The sequence below is a fragment of the Notamacropus eugenii genome, chromosome 3, assembly GCF_028372415.1.
Source record: "Notamacropus eugenii isolate mMacEug1 chromosome 3, mMacEug1.pri_v2, whole genome shotgun sequence".
NCBI lineage: Eukaryota > Metazoa > Chordata > Mammalia > Diprotodontia > Macropodidae > Notamacropus > Notamacropus eugenii.
Window position 1 is genome coordinate 313408338 of NC_092874.1, and position 21905 is coordinate 313430242.

General features: G+C 40.3%; 1 protein-coding gene across 6 annotated transcripts in view; it reads left to right on the top strand.

Moving 5' to 3' along the window:
* Window positions 1-11611, top strand: part of PTPN3 (protein tyrosine phosphatase non-receptor type 3) — a 302221-nt gene extending 290610 nt beyond the window's left edge. For 4 of the 6 annotated variants that reach the window (XM_072596700.1, XM_072596701.1, XM_072596699.1 and 1 more), the window contains exon 26: window positions 9406-11611. In XM_072596700.1, the coding sequence (XP_072452801.1) occupies window positions 9406-9483 (78 nt within the window). In that variant the 3' untranslated portion in view covers window positions 9484-11611. The remainder of the gene's footprint in view (window positions 1-9405) is intronic. The other 2 variants (XM_072596702.1, XM_072596703.1) reach the window with 1 other exon arrangement.
* The last annotated feature ends 10294 nt before the right edge of the window (window positions 11612-21905 follow it).

Genomic DNA, 21905 nt, shown 5'->3' on the forward strand with positions numbered 1-21905 from the left:
CACAACAAATTCTCACTATGACCATGTCCAAAAATGTGTCTAACTCTATACCCAGAGTCCATCACCATTGTTGTCAGGAGATGGGTAAAGGCCTTCATCACTGGTACTCTGGAATTGTGGTTGATTGTTCCCTTCATCTGAGTTCTAAGGTATTTTCTAAAGTGTGGCATTAGAAATCCATAATTTATATTAGCAATCTTATGGATACAATAGACTTTTGTGGACTGGCCTGGAAACCTAATAAATGTATCTAAGAAAAAATATATTCTGAATTAGAACTCAGGAATCTAAAGATGTGTATTACCAGAAAGGAATCTTATTGACCTGGAAAGAGAAGAGAAAAATTCCCCTCCAGCTGCATTCCACTGACCTTGAAAGAGGGAAAAACCCTATCTTAGCTGCAGTAGCAGGTAGAGTAGTAAGTAACCCCATCTGTGCTGGCTAAGATGTGACTACTTACAAAACAGACCTCCTCCTCACCTGTAACTGCCACCAGCACTCTTCTGCAAGAGACTCTTCATCCCCCTCTCTTAGTATGTTTTCCACTCAGAGAAAGGAGAATCTTTCCTGTAATTTCAATAGCTACTTACTTCTCTGTTATGGGAGTAAGCTGCTTGGCCCTAGAGGATGAGTTCAGCCAGCTCAGCTCATATGTGTCCAGTTGTGCATTCAACTAGCACTTATTAAGCAAGCACCTGCTTTCTGTAGGGGGCAGTGCCTAGGTTCTGGAGGAGTTACTAAAAATAGACATTTAAAGGTTCAGTTTCCTAGGGAATCAAAGGCAGAGAACCCAGATTTTGAGCTGGAAGGAACTTAGAAGGCAACTTTTCCAACCCCTTTGTTTTACTTAGCTGACTCGCATAGAGCTAAGACCATCATTTAAATTATCTTTAATTATCTTCAGTTACCCAAGAAGGACTTTTTGCCTAAAGCCCGGAAAAGCAATGAGTAGCTAGAAATTTGAAGATAAACTTCTGGGCTAGCCCAAACTCTCAGAGCTGAAACCCTAGAACCAACCTGTTCTAGACCCAGAAGGGATGGGACACCCATATAAGGACTCATGGTTAGCTGGACCGAAGCGTTCAGATAAAACCTACTGATAATTCTAATGTATAAGCCCCACAAGGACAGGGACCACAGTTATTCCTTCCACACTCCCCATCACAGTTTCAATGTGTCATGGGTTGGCATAAGAAATTAAGTGGGAATTTGGGGGGAGCTTTGTGAAAGCCACAGATGACACAGAAAAAATTCAGAAACTTAGAAATGCATAAAATATGTGTATAGGACTATGTAATATCAACGCAAATTTTGCAATAAGGTACTGTAAGCACCCCATAAAAGAAAAAGAAAAAAATTCAGATTTTTTCTTTGGTACAAAGGGAAGGTCAAAAATTTTACACAGATTTTCTAGATCAAGTGGGTGCCATGCCCCTGATACCCAAGATGTGGAAGAAATAACTCTACATCTTGTTTAAACTTTGCATTTCAAATTTAATGCTAGAAATCTAGTGATGATACAAGTTTGTAAGTAAGCTCCATGAGGACAGGAAACAAATTTCATGTAAACTTTGCCTCTCCTCCCAGGATGATATGCATTTAGTATTTGTTGAATGAGTGGTGTGGTGGAGGCTGGAAGGGAGCTTAGAAGCCATCCAGTAGCGGGGCTGTGGCACAGGGAAGGCCCACGGTCTCATAGCACTTCAGAGTTTACAGAGTACTTTCCTCACAACAACCCAATGAGGGGTAGGTAGCTTCCAAATTTTAGAGATTCAAGACAACCTGGAGATTATCTAGTCAACCCCCTTAATTTTACGCAGGAGAAAACCAAGACCTAGAGGGACAAAGAGACTTGCCTGGGGTCACACAGCTGTTAAATATCTGTGCCAGCTTTCAAATCCAAGTCTTCTGTCTCCAGCACCTGTTGTGCTCCACCAAAAATATGCCAGATTACTAAATTTAAATTTTATTTGATTTAATATAAAATTATCTAATTCTCTTCTTCCTTCCCTCCCTCTGTCTCTCCCTCCTTCTTTTTCTCCTTCCCTCTTCCTTACCTTCTCCTTCCCCCCCTCACTTCTCCCCTTTCCTCCTTTCCTTTTCTCTCCTCTCCCTCTCTCCTCCTCTCCTTCTTTTCCCTTTCTCCCCCTCCTCTATCATCTCCCTCCCCTCCCTCATATGTATGTAAGTATTTTTTAACTGTACATGCAATTTTAGTACCCAATGATCAGTGTTCCTTTACTAATGCAATTCAGCAACTGCTCCTAAAATTGTAGCCTGAGAAAGTTGCCTAGAGCACTGAGAGATTACATGACATGCCCAGTTAAGGTCCCACAGCTAGCATGTGTCAGAGGCAGGTCATAAACCCAGTCTTTTGACCCTGAGACCAGCTCTCTAGCCATTGTGGAACTCTACCTCTCAGTGCTTTTTATGTATCATTTATAAAATCAGTACTTCATACCTTTTGTGTAATTTTTCCTTCTTTTGTCAAGTTCTTGCAAACCTCTTGACACATTTCATTCCCTCTCTCTCTCTGGAATCATTTTCTTGCCAGGTGCAATGGCACATACCTCTAATCCCTGCTCCTAGGAAGATTGGGGCTGGTAGGTCACTCAAGCTCAAGAATTCTGAGCTACAGTAGGACTCAAGTTGATCCAGCGTCTGCCTTAAGTCTAACACCGGTATAGTGGGGCCCTCAAGAAGAGGTGGGACAGGACAGGACAGTCAGACAGACTTAACAAAGGGTGAACCAGCTCAGGTCAGACAGGAGATTCCATACTGATCCACACTGAAAGTCAGCTTGTGAGTAGATACACTACTAGCCTGGAAGAGAGAGACCCAGTCTGAAAAAAAAATCCTCCTGTTTTATTTCTTTGATTATTTTCTCTAACCTATGTTTATTCTCTCTAATTTTCCAGCATAGTAATAATATTTTTATTCGCCCTTGTATAGCTACATGCCAAAGCACTATGCTAAGCACTTTATAATTATTATCATATTGGATCCTCACAACAACCCTCGAAGGTAGTGTCCCACACAGCTAAGTGTCTGAGGTCGAATTTGAACTAAGGGTCTTCCTGACTCCAAGCTCAGAGATCAATCCAGTGCATCACCGAGCTGTCCCATGTATAAAGGTATTCCTCCAGCTGTTTCACATTCTTCCCTGTCAGAGAACTTACATTCATAATAGACATATAATGAGAATCAGCTCATACAGGAAGATGGACATAGCATATGCCTTAAAGGTCACGAGAATATTTGCCTCTGTCCATCCCGCCTGTTTCTCAAGTTCTATTATATGTATCAGGCGTTCCTGGATATGGTTCTGGGACATCTTGCCCTACAGTCCAATATTCAATATTTGGGATCTTATATGTTTTCTGTTTTCTAATTTGCAGATTTGGGATCCTCAGTCCAGCTAGAGATGTACTTCTTCCCTATGTAAAACAGTGAACAAATTATCTTTCCAATGTTGATAAGAATTATTAGAACTTCACTTCCTTAACTGTTCTTTAATAATCCATTCATTCTTTCAATTAACACAGATGCTTATGGATAATATGAATATGATATATCCATTCTTTATTGTTTAGTATATAATATCTCTCCATTTCATTATCTTTAAAATGTGACCCATTGTCACTTTGAATCTGCATTGGGGTTCCATAATATAGACTTAAGATAATCTAGAGTTCTACAGGTGTTTTTCTGGGTTTTATTCTTATAGGGACAAGTCACTGATACACCTGAATAGGTATCAACACAAGTACATAAAAATTTGCATCCTCTGTCTTGGGATAGGGATTCAAACATCATTTCTTTGCCAAATTTGGCCTGGGACTTTTCCCCTTGCTATCTCTGCAGTTACTAAACAAGGAACAGTTCGTTCCTTTTCCAGTTGACATATATGACATTCCTTTGCTACCTGTTTTAACAATGAATGTGAGATACTAATACCTCGATCTTGTGCCCACCAGTGTGTGGCCTGGACCCCTAAATGGCCAGCCATTTGATGGATCTATTTTGCTAGTGCAGGATCATCCGTTGGTTTCAGAGTGGGAACAATGTGTTGAGTAGCAATCTTTGCTGGTCAGTCAGCATGTGCATTGTACTCACATTCTGGCATAGTGAGGGCCACATGAGCGTCTACATGAAAAACTGACAAATTAGTAACCAAAGACGTATCCCATATATCTTCCCATAATTCTTTGCCCCAGACTTGTTTACCATGAATTCCCCAATTTTGATTTTTCCACATGGGCATCCATGTAGCTAACCCATTAGCTAATTAGTAGATACATGACACTGTCCTCCTTGTTCTGTTTTACTAACTTGATGTACTGCTGTAAGTTCAGCATATTGACTACTTCCACCTATCCCAGTACTTCCCAAAGTCCCACAGAGTACATGAGGCCACTGCTTTCCAATGTCTTTTTTGCCTAAATATTTTGCTGTCCCATCAGCAAACCATACATGTTTCTTTTGTTCTTCAGTTAATCTGTCATATCTCTCATTCCATTTTAACACGGATTGTACCAACTGTTGCTTTGGTTCAGGGGATATGTCATTTCCTTTAGTATCTATGTGTGCTGCAGATTCATGTAAAGCAGAAACTTCACATTTGCCTATTTTAGATCTGTTTTGAATGTACCATTTTCGTTGAATTATGCTAGCCTCTTTGCACATGTCCAATTTTGTGGTAAACTGGTATACCCATTACCCAGGTCATCATCAGGATTCCAGGCCTTAATATTACTTCATGGCCCAGAGTCAGTTGTTCATTCTCTATCAAGGCCCAGTATGCAGCTAACAACTGATTTTCAAAAGAGGTATATTGAGCTCCAGATGAAGGGAGTTCCCTAGACCAAAATCCCAAGAGTACTTTTCAGTTTTGCTCTTTTTGCCATAAACTCCAGTCTGCATATTCTTCCTGTACAGTCACTAGCAATTCCACTGAGCCACTTTGCATAGGCCATGAATCTAGAGCTAACTGTAGAGCGGCCTTTGCTTCTTCAGAAGTTTTACTCTGCCCCAAGTCCCCAATCAAATTCATATTTCTTCTTAGTAACCTTATATAAGGGTTTCAGAATGTGCCCTAACTGTGCTATGTGATGTCTCCAGTATCCAAATAATCCTATAAACTTTGGAGCCTCTTTCTTATTGGTAGGGATAGGAAAATCCTGAATCTTTTGTTGGGCTTGTGGTAGAATCTCTTGCAGTCCCTTATTCCATTTTATGCCTAAGAATTTTATTGTTTGATCTGGTCCTTGAACCTTTGCAGGGTTAATTTCTCACCCTTTGCTTTTCATATGCTCAGTGAAAAGGCATCAAACTCTTCTCCATGTCTACATTTTTTCCCTATATCGTAATATCATCTATGTAGTGAGTAAGCTGTAGATCAGGCAGTTCTAATTCATCCAGATGTTCAGCCACAATCCTATGACAAATACTAGGGCTGTGCTGTGGCAAGCAGGTGAAAGTATATTTTCTGTCCTGCCAAGTGAAAACTGGTCCCATTGTTTAGAATCTATTGGGATAGCAAAGAAAGCATTCACTAAATCAACGACTGTGTGCCAAGTCCCATCATATTTCTGGATCCTTTCTATTAAGGTACGGTATCTGGAACAGCAGCATACGAAAGGGGAGTCAACTTTATTCAGTTGTCTGTAATCCACTGTCATTCTCCATGTCCCGTATGACTTTCATACTGGTCAGACAGGATTATTCCATCAAGTGATAGTGGGGACTTACACTTCTACCTCAACATATTCCTTTATAGTATTGGTAATTTCATCTTGCTCACCTGGCACACAATGCTGCTTTAAATTACTTCAGAAGGTTCAGGGAAAGTGACTAGGTCCATTTTTATTTTACTCACTAGAACTGCATTCATTCCTATCTTCCTTACTGTATATTGGTATATCCCCTCAGGCAAATTTAACGTCATACTTCTCAATATATCTGTCCCAGTGATGTATTCAGGAATGGGTACAATTGCCACAGTATATTCTTTCTTAGGTAATTGCCCAATTTTCATCATTAGTTTAACTTGTCTGGATGGTATTTCAACCCCTCCCGGTTCTGCGATGATAATAGGGTTTCATTGTTTAAATTTATCAGGGTTTCCATATATCCAAAAGGTCTCTACCCCAGTATCTATTAATGCTCCAACTGTAGTGATTGATCCATTTTTCCAGTGTGATTAAACTGATAATGGGATCTGGAATCCCATCTGTATATTTCTTTAATCTGAACTGAGGGTTGGCCAATTTCCTATTCTTGCAAGTGTGACAAACTTGGATATAATGATCCAGGAGGATTTGTAGAGGGCAGTTCCCACTTCCCTATTCAGTCTAACATTAAGTCCCTTTTCCTTGTTACATCTTATATAGTTCATTAGTTGGAATACCACCTATTCTTCTGTAATCTATCCCTGCTCTCAGTAAAGCAGTAAACATTTCTCTCGTTATTAACCTATTCTGACTTTGAATCTGCTGGCTATTTCCTCTTCTCTCTTCAGGAAATTTATCTTTTCCCCTTTCTCCTAGGTCACCTAACTGTGAAATCTTATGTAGCACCTCCAAAAGAGGGTGCCCTATTTCCCCAATTAGTAGAGTCAGAATTAAATGTTTATAAGCAGGGGGAGCTGTCTTCACTATTATGTTTCTATTAGGAATCATTAAGGGAGTGCTGCGATATGCATATGCATCTCCCATCATTATTGCAGTTTTCTTTACCTCTTCCTTTAGCTAAGCAAATGCCAGGATCTATCTCCACTAGGCCACACAGAATCAGTGAGATATTGTTTATTGCATCCCTCGGCAGCTAAAGCTAACAAATTAGTTCCCATTGTTACTTCCTTGAATATGGTAATCCCTAAAAACTTGTTGTATAAAGGGATTCTAATGCCTATGAATTTCAAACAATCTGTTATCTATCCATACTCCTCCAGCCCCTTCATCACTGATTCTCACCATCCAAAATACTAATGATTCTTCCATTTTTTGGGTGAATCAACTTAATGTGTCTGTGACCTCCTGCTGAGTAAAATTCTCAGTTACTTCCTTACACACTGTGTGGCCCCCTGGTTCTCTTGCTTTCTTTATATTATTGGACAAGTGTCCACATTTCCAGAAGTCTCCTCATCTGAATTTCCTTCGCCTTCCACCCCCATGTCTGGGTCCCAGACAGGCCCACCTGTACCTTCCTCTTCTTCACTTTTCTCTTTTTTTTCCAAGCTAAACTCACAGCTGTCTTTTCTGCTACCACCTGATATTTCCTAGCTTGTTTTTCTAAAGGAAAGTTCTGATGCTGTAACATAAAAAGCTTCTCATGCCAATCAGCTAACTCCTTTTTCAGCTGAACCTTTTTCTCCAGCAATTTGTCTCTACTTTTATATATAATACGATAACTTGTTAGCAGCACCCATCCTTCTCTACATAACCCTGCCATTTCTTTCCCCAGTTCTATTGGTATTCCTTCCAAACATCTTTCTAAATCTATGAGTTCTCCCTTCTGTAGCCTCAGTTCCCAGTTTTCACAAAGTCCTGTGCTTCTAGCCCATTCTCTCACCAGGGAGGAATAAGATAAATCTTCACACATGGGACACTCATTTCCTACCCTAGAGCCTTCCTGTCTCCAAGTAGTGGTTTTATATTTTGCCATCCCATCCTCACCACCAAATGTAATGTCAGTAGCATCTGTTATGAATATGCATATGTATTTCCAGCGAAGATTTGGAAAATATAATAAAATCTTTTCCTCAAAGGCAAAACCAAAATATTTATTTATGCCATCACTATTAGTATAGCAGGAGGTAAGATTCAGCATGGTACTCATCACTAATCCAGAGAGTGCCAACATCTTACACATTCTTTCAGCTAGGCCTCCCCATAAGCAAGTTCCCCTAGGCAAGTTCCTCCCTCCTTTTTCTGTTGGGCAAGCTCCTCCTACAATGGGTCCATGTAACTCAGGCTGTATCACAGCTGTGAGCTGGGCCAGGGCTCAAAGCAGGTCACATAAGCTTGGGGAAGATCTTTCTATGCCACTAGCATTACACCAAAGCAGAATAAAGAATGGTTTAGAACAGGATTGGGAAATCTGCAGTCTTGAGGCCACAGATTTGTTCTGTGAAGTTTGAATTCAGTCAAAGGGCCACACTTGAGGGCCACATGTAGCCTAAAGGCCACAGGTTCCCTCCCCCCAAGTTTAGAAAAATTAATAGAGAATAAAGCCATAAATCATTTTTTAAGAGAAAGCACTGTTTAGGGCAAATTCCTAATGCTTATTGTCAGGGAAGGGAAGCACGGTCTCTCACTTTGGTTCTTTTTAGGGACAGAACACTGAAAGGGATGTATTGTGTGTGACTAAAATGATACTTGTTGAAGTAGAGGTATGACAACTTCAAATCTTACAGCAAAATGTTTTTTAATTAAAACTGTGATTGTCATGGTACTTTGATCATTCTGACCTTTACCTTTGGAATCGTTGCTATTCTGCTATTTCATGGAACTAGCCCTCCTACTATGTTCTTTACAGATGGTAGTTGTTTAACCCACTTAGATTGGGAGTCCAAAGATCTAACTTCTAGATCTGACAAAGAAGGCATGGCTTCAGGTTTATCAAAGTAAACGTCTGGGCCCTCAGTTTGCTCATCTGTAAAATGAGGGAGTCTGAGGTACCTTCCAATATCAGATCTGTGTTCCTAGTCCTAGCTTCATCAATAACCAGCTTGGCAACCTAGGGTAAACTACTTAACCACTCTCCAAACTCTCTGGTTTCTCATTTATGAAATGGAAATACTAATATTTGTACCAGCTGCTCCACATGATTGTTGTGAGGAAAGAGATTTGTAAACTTTAAAGCATGACAAAGAAGTACACTGGTCAGTCCTCTGTTTCTCCATCTGTCAAGTGAGAAAGTTGCTCGAGCCAGCCTTCCAAGATTGCTTCCCTCTCTAACACTTGTAGTCTCCTACAATTCTAAAGGAAATGAAGACACAAGATTTGTGGTTTTGAGGGAGGGACCATTTTCAGGCAGCATTTTATAATTTTAATAACCATTTTAACTAATAATATTTTAGTGATAATCATTTTAATTGAATGATACACTCACACGGGTGTGCATGTTTTTCTTGGTTTCTTTGGAAGGATTGGCCAACAAAACCAAGTCACTGTGGAAGGCAAAGCATCCCTTCCTGTTGCAGATAGTTGCACTAGGGCTTAAAAGGAATGTCAGAATGGACCTTGGGTCAGCCTGATGATCCCCAAGCAAGCAGGTCTCTCCAGAGCCAGCCCCGCTTTCTTTGATTTTAAGACCTTTCCATGTATGATCATCATCGTCATGTCAGGTCTGTACAATGCTCTACTTTCTGGGTGCTCCCTCACTCTTTTCTTTCTTCCACAGAGCCAATACAAGTTTGTGTGTGAAGCTATCCTTCGTGTCTACAAAGACCGTCTGGTTCAACCATTAGACTCTAGCTAACATGACTGTTCCCCATTTCCCAAGAACACCAGCCGTAGGAGCAAGACACATCTGACTGGAATCAGCAAGATGGATCCACAGAGGCTATAAGAAGAAAATGAGAATCTTTGAACTTTGCACTTTAAATTTCCTTAGAAAAAAAGCATCTTGTATATAGGAACATAGATACACATGCATGCGCTTGTGTGTAATACCGTTCCCACACATATTTGTGGACAGAAACTTCAGTGGTATGCTGCTTGCTTCTGTTATCCAGTGGAGAAATAATCAAGAGGACAGAAAGACTCAAGTGGAATTCATGGCCTCTGTCTTAACTTGCCTTTAAAGACTTTCCTGTAGGCAGCCATAATAACCCTAGTAGCCCTCATTTTGCTGAGCACTCAGAAAGAAGTAGCATTGGTTATTTAGGCTTATCAAGTCTTTTGTTTGAGAAAAAAATATTAAAGGCTAAGCATTTTAGGGAGCATTTTAGGACTCCTAGAAAGAGTCTGAACAATTAGAGGATTAACTCTTACCCATCGTTTTAAAACTGCCTATTTGTCAGTGGCTCTGGGTACTCCCCCCATGCCTTCTTACCTTGATCGCTTTTTCCTCTGTGTTTATGTCTTCTTTAGAGGATCCTGCCCAGTGCGCTAAAAGCCTTCCCCTAGGTTTTTGGTCGTTTTGTTTTCTAACATGTTGTGAATATCATGCTTAGTACAGCAGCTCATCTGTTATGTCTCAGCCTCACCTACATGATAGATGGGCCCACACCCTTCTCCTGTTATACAGACCCTCACTGCTCTATTTCACACCACTTTTTATACACAAACCATCATTGTGATATGCTGCAGCCCTCTCACAATTACCCTGTGTTTTTCCATTGCCCTGTGAGTCACCCACCATTTTGATTCCTCTGACATCACAGTGTTCCAAGATTTGCCACCATAAAACATCACCGGGATGAATATTGTGTTTTAAAAAAAAAGATGGGTTCTTCATTCAGGGAATAGAAACCCTTGAAAGAATGCCAGTGGTACTGGTAAATAGTGAATGATTTACTCACTCAATATAATAGACATGGAAGGCCTAATATAATATACATTTAGCTAAAGAACAAGGCACACTAAGTCTAACATTGTTTATATGTTTTTAATGCCTTCGGTTGTTAAATCATTCAGATGTTAATATTTTTGAGAACTGTGTCTCTAAGCCTCCCTTCTTGCCTCTTTATCTCTTTCTGGTTTGTACTTAAATATGTAAACCAGATAATGTTTTTTCTTATTTTATTTTGCTTACAAACTCTAAACTTCGATTCTCATACTTAGCATTCTCAGGTTCTCACATTTATTTATTAGCGTTAGATGCAGTTTGTTATTTGATACTATGTCACCTTGCCTTTCTGACTTGTTTACTGTGCATTCAAAATCCAATACTGGAAAATGTCTACTACTGAAGCTATTCAACGTTTTGCTGCTACTTCAAACTGTTAAATATGGAAAATACTTTGCTGTTAGTGTGGGGATGATATGGTGGGAATATCCAGTCTTTGGCCTTTCTGAAAATCATTTTTTATCCAGTTGACCATGGGAAACACAAGTACCCCAAGAAATGTGCCCTTGTGTGTGTGTGTGTGTGTGTGTGTGTGTGTGTGTGTGTGTGTGCTTGCGTGTGTGTGTGTGTGTGTTTAGGGGCAATTTAATACAAGCTACAGATAATAAAATCCAGGTTTCTGTATATATGAAAAACTGTACAATTTCACCCTTAACACAATGGTCTCAATTTCATTTCAAAGGGGAGGATCAGACCGTCTGAATGGTATAAACACAATGTTATGTTAATTTATTTGAGCCCATCCTACTTGTAATTGTACTAGAGAATTCTGCCTCTGTTAATAATATTGTTAAATTTTTAAAAATATATATATAATAGAATAACAAAAATATTATTATTTAAGGAAAATAATCTGAAGATATGAATGTAGTATACAATGGAGACATTTATATGTGTTGAAAAAAAGGAAGCTAGCCAGTTTCTTAATGAGAAGTATGAATAAAGATGCTTTCATATGATTATGCCATGTGATGAGGATGCCATTTTGATATTCTGCAATTTCTGAACTAATTAAAGGTTTCCTTTAGCTGTGAAATGGTTAAAGTACATATTGGGAGCTAATTTTTCTAAAGGCATTAGGGGTCTGTATCTGTATCAACCACACTTGCTCACATTCTTTTCCTATTTCTGCCACGAATATTTTAAAATGGAGTAGAGGAAGGAATGCTAGATTACTTGGTAATATTATTCCTGCTCTGTGAACCCTAGCAGTTTCTGGCAGTGTTCTATAATCTGTCCCCTAACAAACTGTGCATGGATGTTAGCACCTCAGGCTAGCAGGACAGGTTTGGTAACAAGAGTTGTGGGATAAGCCAGAACTCACTGCCCTATTGTTAACAACTCTCTTAAGCCTTCTGTGTCTGATTTCCACTCCGTAAAATGGGCCTGATAACTGAACGTTCTAGCTTCAGAATGGCTTAAGGATTGAATCAGAGATGTAGCTATGATCACACCTCATTTCCATAGTGTTTTCAGTTTTACAAAATGCTTTCTACTTGGCAGCCCTATGAGGTAGATAGTAGAATTTTTTATCCTCATTTTGCAATTGGAGAAACTGAGGCTGAGAGGTTCATATAACTAATAAGTATTGGAGATGGGACTTGAACCCAATACTCATGATGTCATATCAATTGCTATTTCTACTATACTTCATCTTAGCTTAGGATTACGGGCTGTAGGTAAGGATAGGGCCAGTGATTTCACTGGCGTGAGAAAACCCCCTCAGCCAATGCAAGTCAACACCTTCTCTTTAACTTATAACCTTAGAAAGTTGCCTAAAGCAGTGAGAGTAACTGCCAGAGTCAGTCAGAGCAGGACTTGAACTCTGGTCTTTCTCACGCTGAGACAGTACATTACCTTTCTTTCCTGCCACTATTAATGCAACTTCAAAAGGATTCTGATAATCCAAACTCTTTTCTTTCACCACTAGGCAACTAATTCAGATGCTACAAACGTGTGATATCTTTGATTTTCCTTACTACACCAAATTCTTACTCAAAGCAGCAAGAGTATAAAATTCCTTTATCTTAATTTGTTTTCAAAAAGAAAAACAAAACAAAAAAAACAAATGTAGGAATGGGCAGGCATCCTCTCCCCCTACATACACACAAACATACACACACACACACACACACACACACACACACACACACACACACACACACACACACACACACACACACGCTATCGTTTAAGTACTCCCAGACTTTGATATCCATCCCACCACTGCATCCTTAGGACTTGTGAACCTTTCCTTGTGCCCCGTAGCTGAGCTTTTTATGTGTTCTCTACCCAATTAGAGTGGGAGCTCCCTAAGAGCGGGGACTGTCTCTTTTTTTTTTTTTTATTTGTAACTGCAATACATAGGATAGCACAGTGCTTGGCTTATAGTTAGCACTTAAATGCTTTTTATTTCATTAACTGATTCATTCACTCATTTCCAGGAATCCAATGAGACCAGGAATATAAAGGGCTTGGACAAATCTTAAAAGTTCTTTGTAAATCTCAGCCATTAATAACAAAGTTCATCAGTAACGGCGATGGAAAAGTGGCCTTCAATGCTATTGCAGTAAAAATACGTGCCTCCTATCTGAGACAGATTTGGGGTTTTTTATATATAAAAAGATCAGTAATAGCCCCCAAAAATCACTCTGGATAACACAGGTAGCTTTTTGCCAGAATTTGTTAGGCAGAACCTGAGCGGGGAGGGGCAGGATTGACAAAATAAAAAGAAAAGATTGCATATTGAATTCTGTAATTCAAAATTTCGGTTATACCTACACCTATTAGGAATATGGGGGAGGGGGTTTAATCAAGAACCTTAGAGTCAGAACACATGCATTATCTTGGAAACTGGCAGGAATGAGGAATTGGGAGTGGGTTGTGGATACAAGCTTCATGTGTCTAAGACAGCATTCTAAGGAAGGAACAGCTGAGCACAATATACTATGGAATTTATAAAGATTTAATACCTTCATTGGTAGTAGGCTAGAAAATGCAGTTGGACACTCCAACTTTTCAGCAAAAATAAGTGAGGGGCAGTCAAGTCCTCTGGAAGCAAGAGCTTTGTTTTTTAAAAAGCATCACCCAAGCACACAAGGCTTTGTTTAATTCCTGCCCTATGGAGTCAGTCTCAACTAATTTAAAGACTCACTGCTATGTAACATTGACAATTACTTTTAAGCCAGTAAAATGAATCTTTTTGAAAATCAACACGGAACCTTTAGACACCAGGGTGGGAAAAGATGTTAATGATGCTGAGAATTCAAATTAAGCTTAAACCACAGTGGTATGAGAAACCAAAGAAACTCATAATAAATGTGCAGGAGATTTTTTCATGAGTGTGGATGCTGTTTAGAAAGGAAGAACAGCCCCGCACTGAGCTGTCTTTGCCATCAGAAGTCTGAGCATGCCTTTAGAAACAGACACTGCAATGCAGCAAGCTGGCCTCAGGTCAGGCTGCCGGATCATCGTCTAATACCAAGCAGAACCCAAGTCCAATTGAAAAGTGGTTGAACGACCCTCACGATTAATAATAACTAGTATTTCTATAGCACTTTATGAATACAGTATCTCATTGAAGCCAACTTTGGACTCAGAGTCAGGAAAATGTATGTTCAAATCCTGCCTTACAATTATCAGGGGTGTGAGGGAGTAAGTCCTTTAACATCCACCTCAGTTTCCTCATCTGTAAATGGGAATAAAATAATCACACCTTGCAGAACTGTTGTAAGGATCGAATGAGATAATACAGGTTAAAGTGCTTTGCCAGCCATACAGCATTACATAACTGTTAGCTATTGTAGATATTAACTCAGTTTTAGAGGTAAGAGAACAAACCCCCAAGAGCTTAAGGGATTTGCCTTTGGTCACATAGCTGATTTGGTCACAATCCTGCATCAGAGGCAGGATTGAAACTCAGATTTCCCTCTAAACTACACTGCCTGTCACATGTAACTGCTCATACTTTTTTTGGAGAAGCCAAAGAATTTCTGTTGTCTTGTGTTTTTGAAAGATCGCTGATTAACAAGATACATATTTCAATGTAAACATGGTTGTTTTGTTACCCATTTTCTTTTAAAAAGTCTAATGGGCCAATGATCTGAGTCAGTCAGCTAAAAGGAATCTGAAGTAATCCAGAGCTATTTTTACCCATTAAAAATTTTCATCTATTGATTTAAAGTGATTTTGGGGAAGAATTTTTCTTGGAATACATGAAATGTGTTGAATGAGCATGGTGTGGATTTCTGCATATTACCACAGGTGGACTATTCCTCTGGACCCACACACTACTCACTTTTTACCTTACCCTAGATTTATCAGAATATACACATGACCTAGACATTAAGTCTATGACTGAGACCTTGCCCCAGCTGAGCTCCTCCATACCTCGCAGTAGAATGTGCTGCATTTAACTCCCATAACTTCTAAAAGGCAGCATCTGAACTCCTGAACTTCTCTGATACAGAAAGGGTTCCATGAACTAATTTGCCCCACAAAAACCCTAACAGTGGGAACCCCCAAAACTTACAGTGTGTCTGTAATAACTCCACAAAAGTCAAACTTCATGACTCCTAAGAAGAGAGAACTAGATGAGGCCCCTTCATGCTGGTGGTGATAAACATTTACCAAGCAGAGCCTTGTATTAGGAAGGAAGGAAGTTTACGTTAAATGTGATCCCTATCCCTAGGGAGTATATACAGTCTAATGTCTAAAGATACACATCCCAAGGATTAAAGGTTTAAGAGCTGAAAGATCCTTGGGCTGTCTACTCCAACCCCTACATTTTATAGAGGAGGCAACAAGCACAGCATATAACTTGCCCAGGGTCACACAGTGAGATTCGAACTCAGGTCTTCCTGTCTTAGCGACCGTCATCGATATAGATTTTATATCTACACGTGCCCAACCTGTGGAAGAACCTTCCACACTTGTACTGGTCTGACGAGCCAGTCAGGTACACTGTACCTTGACTCCACTATAGTGATGTCATTTTGATCCTCTTTAAGAACAAAGGACAACAACCAACCAGTATGTGTACACGTTTCCCCTAATAGAATGTATGTGTCCTGAGGACAGGATTTCATTTTTGTCTTTTTATCCCGGGTGTGCAGTTCAGTGTCAGGCACATAGTAATAACTTAAGGATTATGAATTGACTGATTGAACGATCAGTGGATTGCCTGAAGAGGTTCTAGGTTGTTATTTATCCTAAATAGTAGACAAAATGGCACACATAAATTCTGGGTTCCCCAGTGAGAATTTGAGAAAAGTCCCCTATAGCCTTTCAAACTCAATATATCTTCAGCACACAAGTGATGTTCAAAGAGGTTATGTATGTGAAAGTGCTTTGAAACTCTTATTTGTTTAAAGCATTATGCATAATATTACTATTCTTACCTTTGCCATCAAAACCTATGGAAAGAAAGATGGCAGCATCCTTGATCTGATTTTAGCCCATTCTCCTTTACACATTCCTTGTACAGGTCAGAGTCACGTGATTTTTGACCTTCAGGAAGATAAGTAACTGAGCACAGTGCCTGGCATATAGTAGGTGCTTAATAAGGCTTTTTTATTTGACTGTCTGACCTTCAGGGTAATACCTGCAAGTTTAGAGAGCATATGTATGTATTCTGTATACATATGCTTGAGGAATGAAGTCTCATAACACTCTGAAGGTTTACCTTGTTGAATTAACAGAATGATCATCATTTTATTTCTTTAGGCAGATAAGAATTGTCTAACATCCACCCACCCATGAGTAGAGAAAAATGAGAAAGTCATCTATGATGGTCCCTTGGGGAGGTTAAGGGCTGGTGGAAGGTAAATCTTTGGTTCTTCTGTAGAAGACAGCCCTCAATTGTTCTGCCTCTTTGTCTTCTACAATGAATTGATCCTTAGCATGCTTATACTTCCTTAGATCATAGATCCCCAGACCACTCCATCAATGTGGTCCCACTTTTCTTAATGAGCAATTCCAATGAGCAATTCAGAGAAACATAGGAAGATTTCTATGAACTGATAAAGACTGAAATAAGCAGAGCCCAAAAGATCAGCATACTTGATTACAACCATAGAAATGAAGGGGGAGGGAAGACAATTCCTAAAGGGAAACTGAATTCTGAGCAATGGGAAAGTAATGAGTCACAGAGAAAAATCAATCAATCAATAAACACTAGGTGCCTACTATGTGTCAGTCATGGTGCCAAGCCCTGGGGATACAAAAACAGACAAAAGTCTTCATTCTCATGGAGCTTACAGTTCAGTGGAAGAGACAACATAACAAAGAAATATAAACAAAGCAAGCTATACACAGGATTGATAAAAAGAAAATGACAGAGAGAAGGCCCTGGAATTAAGAGGCATTGTGTTAAGACTTTCAGGAAAAGGTGGGATTTTAACAGATAATGAAATGCACCTCTTTTCTCTTGGCAAAGAGGTGGGGGAACAGCCAGGGGAAAATGTTATATACATTTTCAGATACAATCCTTATGTTTAGTGTTTTTGCTTAATTTTTTAAACGTTTTATTGATGCTTTTTATAAAATATCAGCCTCCTCCGAAAGATTCTGCAGCCATGGAGTCTCCTTTATAACAAATTTTGTTGTTAGTTAATCATTTTTCAGTCATGTCCAACTTTTTGTGACCCCATTTGGGGTTTTATTTTTTTTTAATTTATTTATTTAACTTTTAATATTCATTTTCACAAAATTTTGGGTTACAAATTTTCTCCCCATTTCTCCCCTCCCCCCACCCCAAAACACCAAGCATTCTAATTGCCCCTGTCATGAATCTGCCCTCTCTTCTATCATCCCTCCCTTCCCTTGTCCCCATCTTCTCTCTTGTCCTGTAGGGTCAGATAACTTTCTATACCCCATTACCTGTATTTCTTATTTCCTAGTAGCAAGAACAGTACTCGACAGTTGTTCCTAAAACTTTGAGTTCCAACTTCTCTTCATCCCTCCCTCCCCACCCATTCCCTTTGGGAAGGTAAGCAATTCAATATAGGCCATATCTGTGCAGTTTTGTAAATGACTTCCATAATAGCAGTGTTGTGTAAGACTAACTATATTTCCCTCCATCCTATCCTGCCCCCCATTGCTTCTATTCTCTCTTTGGATCCTGTCCCTCCCCAAGAATGTTGACTTCAAATTGCTCCCTCCTCCCATTGTCCTCCCTTTCATCATCCCCCCCACCCTGCTTATCCCCTTCTCTCCCACTTTCCTGAATTGTAAGATAGGTTTTCATAACAAAATGAGTGTGCATTTCATTCCTTCCTTTAGTGGAATGTGATGAGAATAAGCTTCATGTTTTTCTCTCCCCTCCCCTCTTTTTCCCTCCACTAAAAAGTCTTTTGCTTGCCTCTTTTATGAGAGATAATTTGCCCCATTCCATTTCTCCCTTTCTCCTCCCAATATATTTCTCTCTCACCACTTAATTTCATTTTTTTAAGATATGATCCCATCCTATTCAATTCACTCTGTGCTCTTTGTCTCTGTATGTGCATGTCTGTGTGTGTGTGTGTGTGTGTGCATGTGTGTGTCATCCCACCAACTACCCAGATACCGAAAGTTTCAAGAGTTACAAATATTGTCTTTCCATGTAGGAATGTAAACAGTTCAACTTTAGTAAAGTCCCTTATGACTTCTCTTTGCTATTTACTTTTTCATGCTTCTCTTCATTCTTGTGTTTGAAAATCAAATTTTCTTTTCATCTCTGGGCTTTTCATCAAGAATGCTTGAAAGTCCTCTATTTCATTGAAAGACCATTTTTTCCCCTGAAGTATTATACTCAGTTTTGCTGGGTAGGTGATTCTTGGTTTTAGTCCTAGTTCCTTTGACTTCTGGAATATCATATTCCAAGCCCTTCAATCCCTTAATGTAGAAGCTGCTAGATCTTGTGTTATCCTGATTGTATTTCCACAATACTTGAATTGTTTCTTTCTAGCTACTTGCAATATTTTCTCCTTGACCAGGGAGCTCTGGAATTTGGCCACAATGTTCCTAGGAGTTTCTCTTTTTGAATCTCTTTCAGGAGGTGATCAGTGGATTCCTTGAATACTTATTTTGCCCCCTGGTTCTAGAATCTCAGGGCAGTTTTCCTTGATAATTTCATGAAAGATGATGTCTAGGCTCTTTTTTTGATCATGGCTTTCAGGTAGTCCCATCATTTTTAAATTGTCTCTCCTGGATCTATTTTCCAGGTCAGTTGTTTTTCCAATGAGATATTTCACATTATCTTCCATTTTTTCATTCTTTTGGTTTTGTTTTGTGATTTCTTGGTTTCTCATAAAGTCATTAGCCTCCATCTGTTCCATTCTAATTTTGAAAGAACTATTTTCTTCAGTGAGCTTTTGAACCTCCTTTTCCATTTGGCTAATTCTGCTTTTGAAAGCATTCTTCTCCTCATTGGCTTTTTGAACCTCTTTTACCAATTGAGCTAGCCTATTTTTCCAGGTGTTATTTCTTCAGCATTTTTTGGGGTCTCCTTTAGCAAGGTGTTGACCTGCTTTTCATGCTGTTTTTGCATCTTTCTCATTTCTCTTCCCAGTTTTTCCTCCACCTCTCTAACTTGATTTTCAAAATCCTTTTTGAGCTCTTCCATGGCATGAGCCCATTGAGTGGGCTGGGATACAAAAGCCTTGACTTCTGTGTCTTTCCCTGATGGTAAGCATTGTTTTTCCTCATCTGAAAGGAAGGGAGGAGATATCTGTTCCCCAAGAAAGTTACCTTCTATAGTCTTATTTTTTTCCCTTTTTTGGGCATTTTCCCAGCCAGTGACTTGACTTCTGAGTGTCCTCTCCACCCCCACCTTGCCTCCAGATCAGCCCAGCTAGTGCTTGGGGTCTGACATTCAAATGCTGCTTCCCAGCCTCAGGGCTTTCAGGGGGGTGGGGCTGCTAATCAGTGTGAGATTAAGTTCAGGTGCTCAGGTGGGGGCATGGCTGCCTCTTGAGGGCTTGGTTCCTTCAGGGGGTTTATGCTGACACCTTCAACAATGGATCTGAACTCCTGTCTGCTTTGGGAGCCCTTGTCTGCTGCTGCCTCCACTGCTGCCTCTCGAGGGGGCCTGAGCTATGGAGACACCCCGCTCCCCTCTCAGGGAGCCAAAAAGACTCTCTCATTGACCTCTAGCACCTGTGGGTGGAGGGACCTGCGGGGCCGCTGGAGATTCTGTCCCTGAAGCCTGCTCCAATCTGCTCCTCTCAGTGCCGTGGGGCCGAGGCAAGGGCTGGGCTCCGCTCTGGGTCTGGTGCGCAACAGATCTTTGGTGTTGGTTTTTTGGTGTTGGTTTTTCAGGTCTCTCTGGAACAGAAATCTCGTCCACTCTGTTGTCCTGTGGCTTCTGCTGCTCCAGAATTTGTTGGGAGTTCGTTACAGGTATTTTATGGGCTGTGGGTTTGGAGCTAGCATATGTGTACCTTTCTACTCTGTCATCTTGGCTCCTCTCATTTGGGATTTTCTTGGCAAGGATACTGGAGTGGTTTGCCATTTCCTTCTCTAGTTCATTTTACAGATAAGGACACTGAGGCAAACATGGTAAGGTAATTTGCCCAAGGTTACACAACTTGCAAGTGTCTGAGGCCAGATTTGAACTCAGGAAGAGAGGTCTTCCTGACTCCAGTCCCAGGACTCTATCCACTGTGCCATCTAGCTGCACATTGCAACAAGTAAGTTCACTCAAACAAAACAAATCAACACAACCACATCTGAAGATATATCTTATTCCACACCTGTAGTATGCCACCTCTCTATTAAGAAATGATGCTTCAGGGGGTGGAGCCAATATGGCAGAGTAGAAAGACACACCTACTCTAGCTCTTCCCCTACCACCTGTTAAATACCTGTGCAAAATGACTCTAAACAAATTCTAGAGCAGCAGAAGCCACAAAACAACTGAGTGAAAGAGATTTCCAGTCCAAGGTAGCCTGGAATGCCAACAAGAAATGTCTATCACACAGGGTGCAGAGCAAAGCACAGCCCATGGAGCCCAGCCCAGCCTTGGCTGCAAGGCACCAGCAGGAACAGGACTAGAACAGGCCTCGGGGGTGGAATCCCCAGCAGCAGCTGAGGTTCTCAGGTCCCTCAACCCACAAACACCAAAGATGGCTTTAAAGGTCAGTGAGAAGGCTTTTTCACCTAGGTAAGAAGTGAGCAGGGTCCTCCTCTAGCCCCAGCCCCAGGCAGCAGCAGCAGCAGCAGCCATTTTTGGAGCCCTCGGCCTAAAGCCCTCGGCCGCTGATCTGAGTCTCAGCCCTGAGTGGCAGTCCTGGGGTGAGGAGGAGTGCTGGCATGATGGAGCTAGTGGAGGCTCTGGAAAGGGAATTCTATTTGCAGATCCTGGGCAGAAAAGCTTCAGCAGCTCCCAGACCAAAGCACAGGCCAGAAGAGGAGTAAACTCCTCTCCCTTGATTGTGTCACTTTGGAGGAACTGAGAACTTACAGATCCTCAGAGTATACCCCCCTCTTGACAAAGGGCTCAAAAATTAAGTAACTGGCTGGGAAAATGCCCCAAAAGGGGAAAAAATTAAGACTATAGAAGGTTACATTCTTGGTGAATAGATATTTTCTTCCATCCTTTCGGGTGAGGAAGAACAATGCTTACCATCAGAGGAAGACATAAAAATCAAGGTTTCTGCATCCAAAACCTCGAAAATAAATATGCAATGGTCTCAGGCCATGAAAGAGCTCAAAAAGGATTTTGAAAATCAAGTAAGAGAAGTGGAGGAAAAATTGGGAAGAGAAATGAGAGCGATGATAGAAGAGAAGGCAAATGGGAGAAGGGAACAATTAGAAGTAAACACTTTTGGGGAGGGACAAGGTCAAAAGAGAGAGCAGAATAGAGGGCAGGATAGAATAGAGGGAAATATAGTCTTACACAACATGACCATTATGGAAGTTGTTTGCAAAACTATGCATATATAGCCTATATTGAATTGCTTGCCTTCTCAGTGGGGATGGATACAGAGGGAGGAAGAGAGAGAAGTTGGAACTCAAAGTTTTAAGGACAAATGTTGAGAATTGTTTTTGCATATAACTGGGAAATAAGAAATACAGGTAATGGGGTATAGAAATTTATCTTGCCCTACAAAAAAAGAGAGAAGATGGGGATAAGGGAAGGGAGAGGCGTGATAGAAGGGAGAGCAGATTGGGGGAAGGGGTAATCAGAATGTTTTGGGGTGGGTGGAGGGGAGAAATGGGGAGAAAATTTGGAACTCAAAATATTGTGGAAATGAATGTTGAAAACTAAAAATAAATAAGTAAATATTTTTTAAAAAGAAATTATGTTTCACCATCAGCCTTCTGAATTAATAGTTGGTCATTGTATTGAT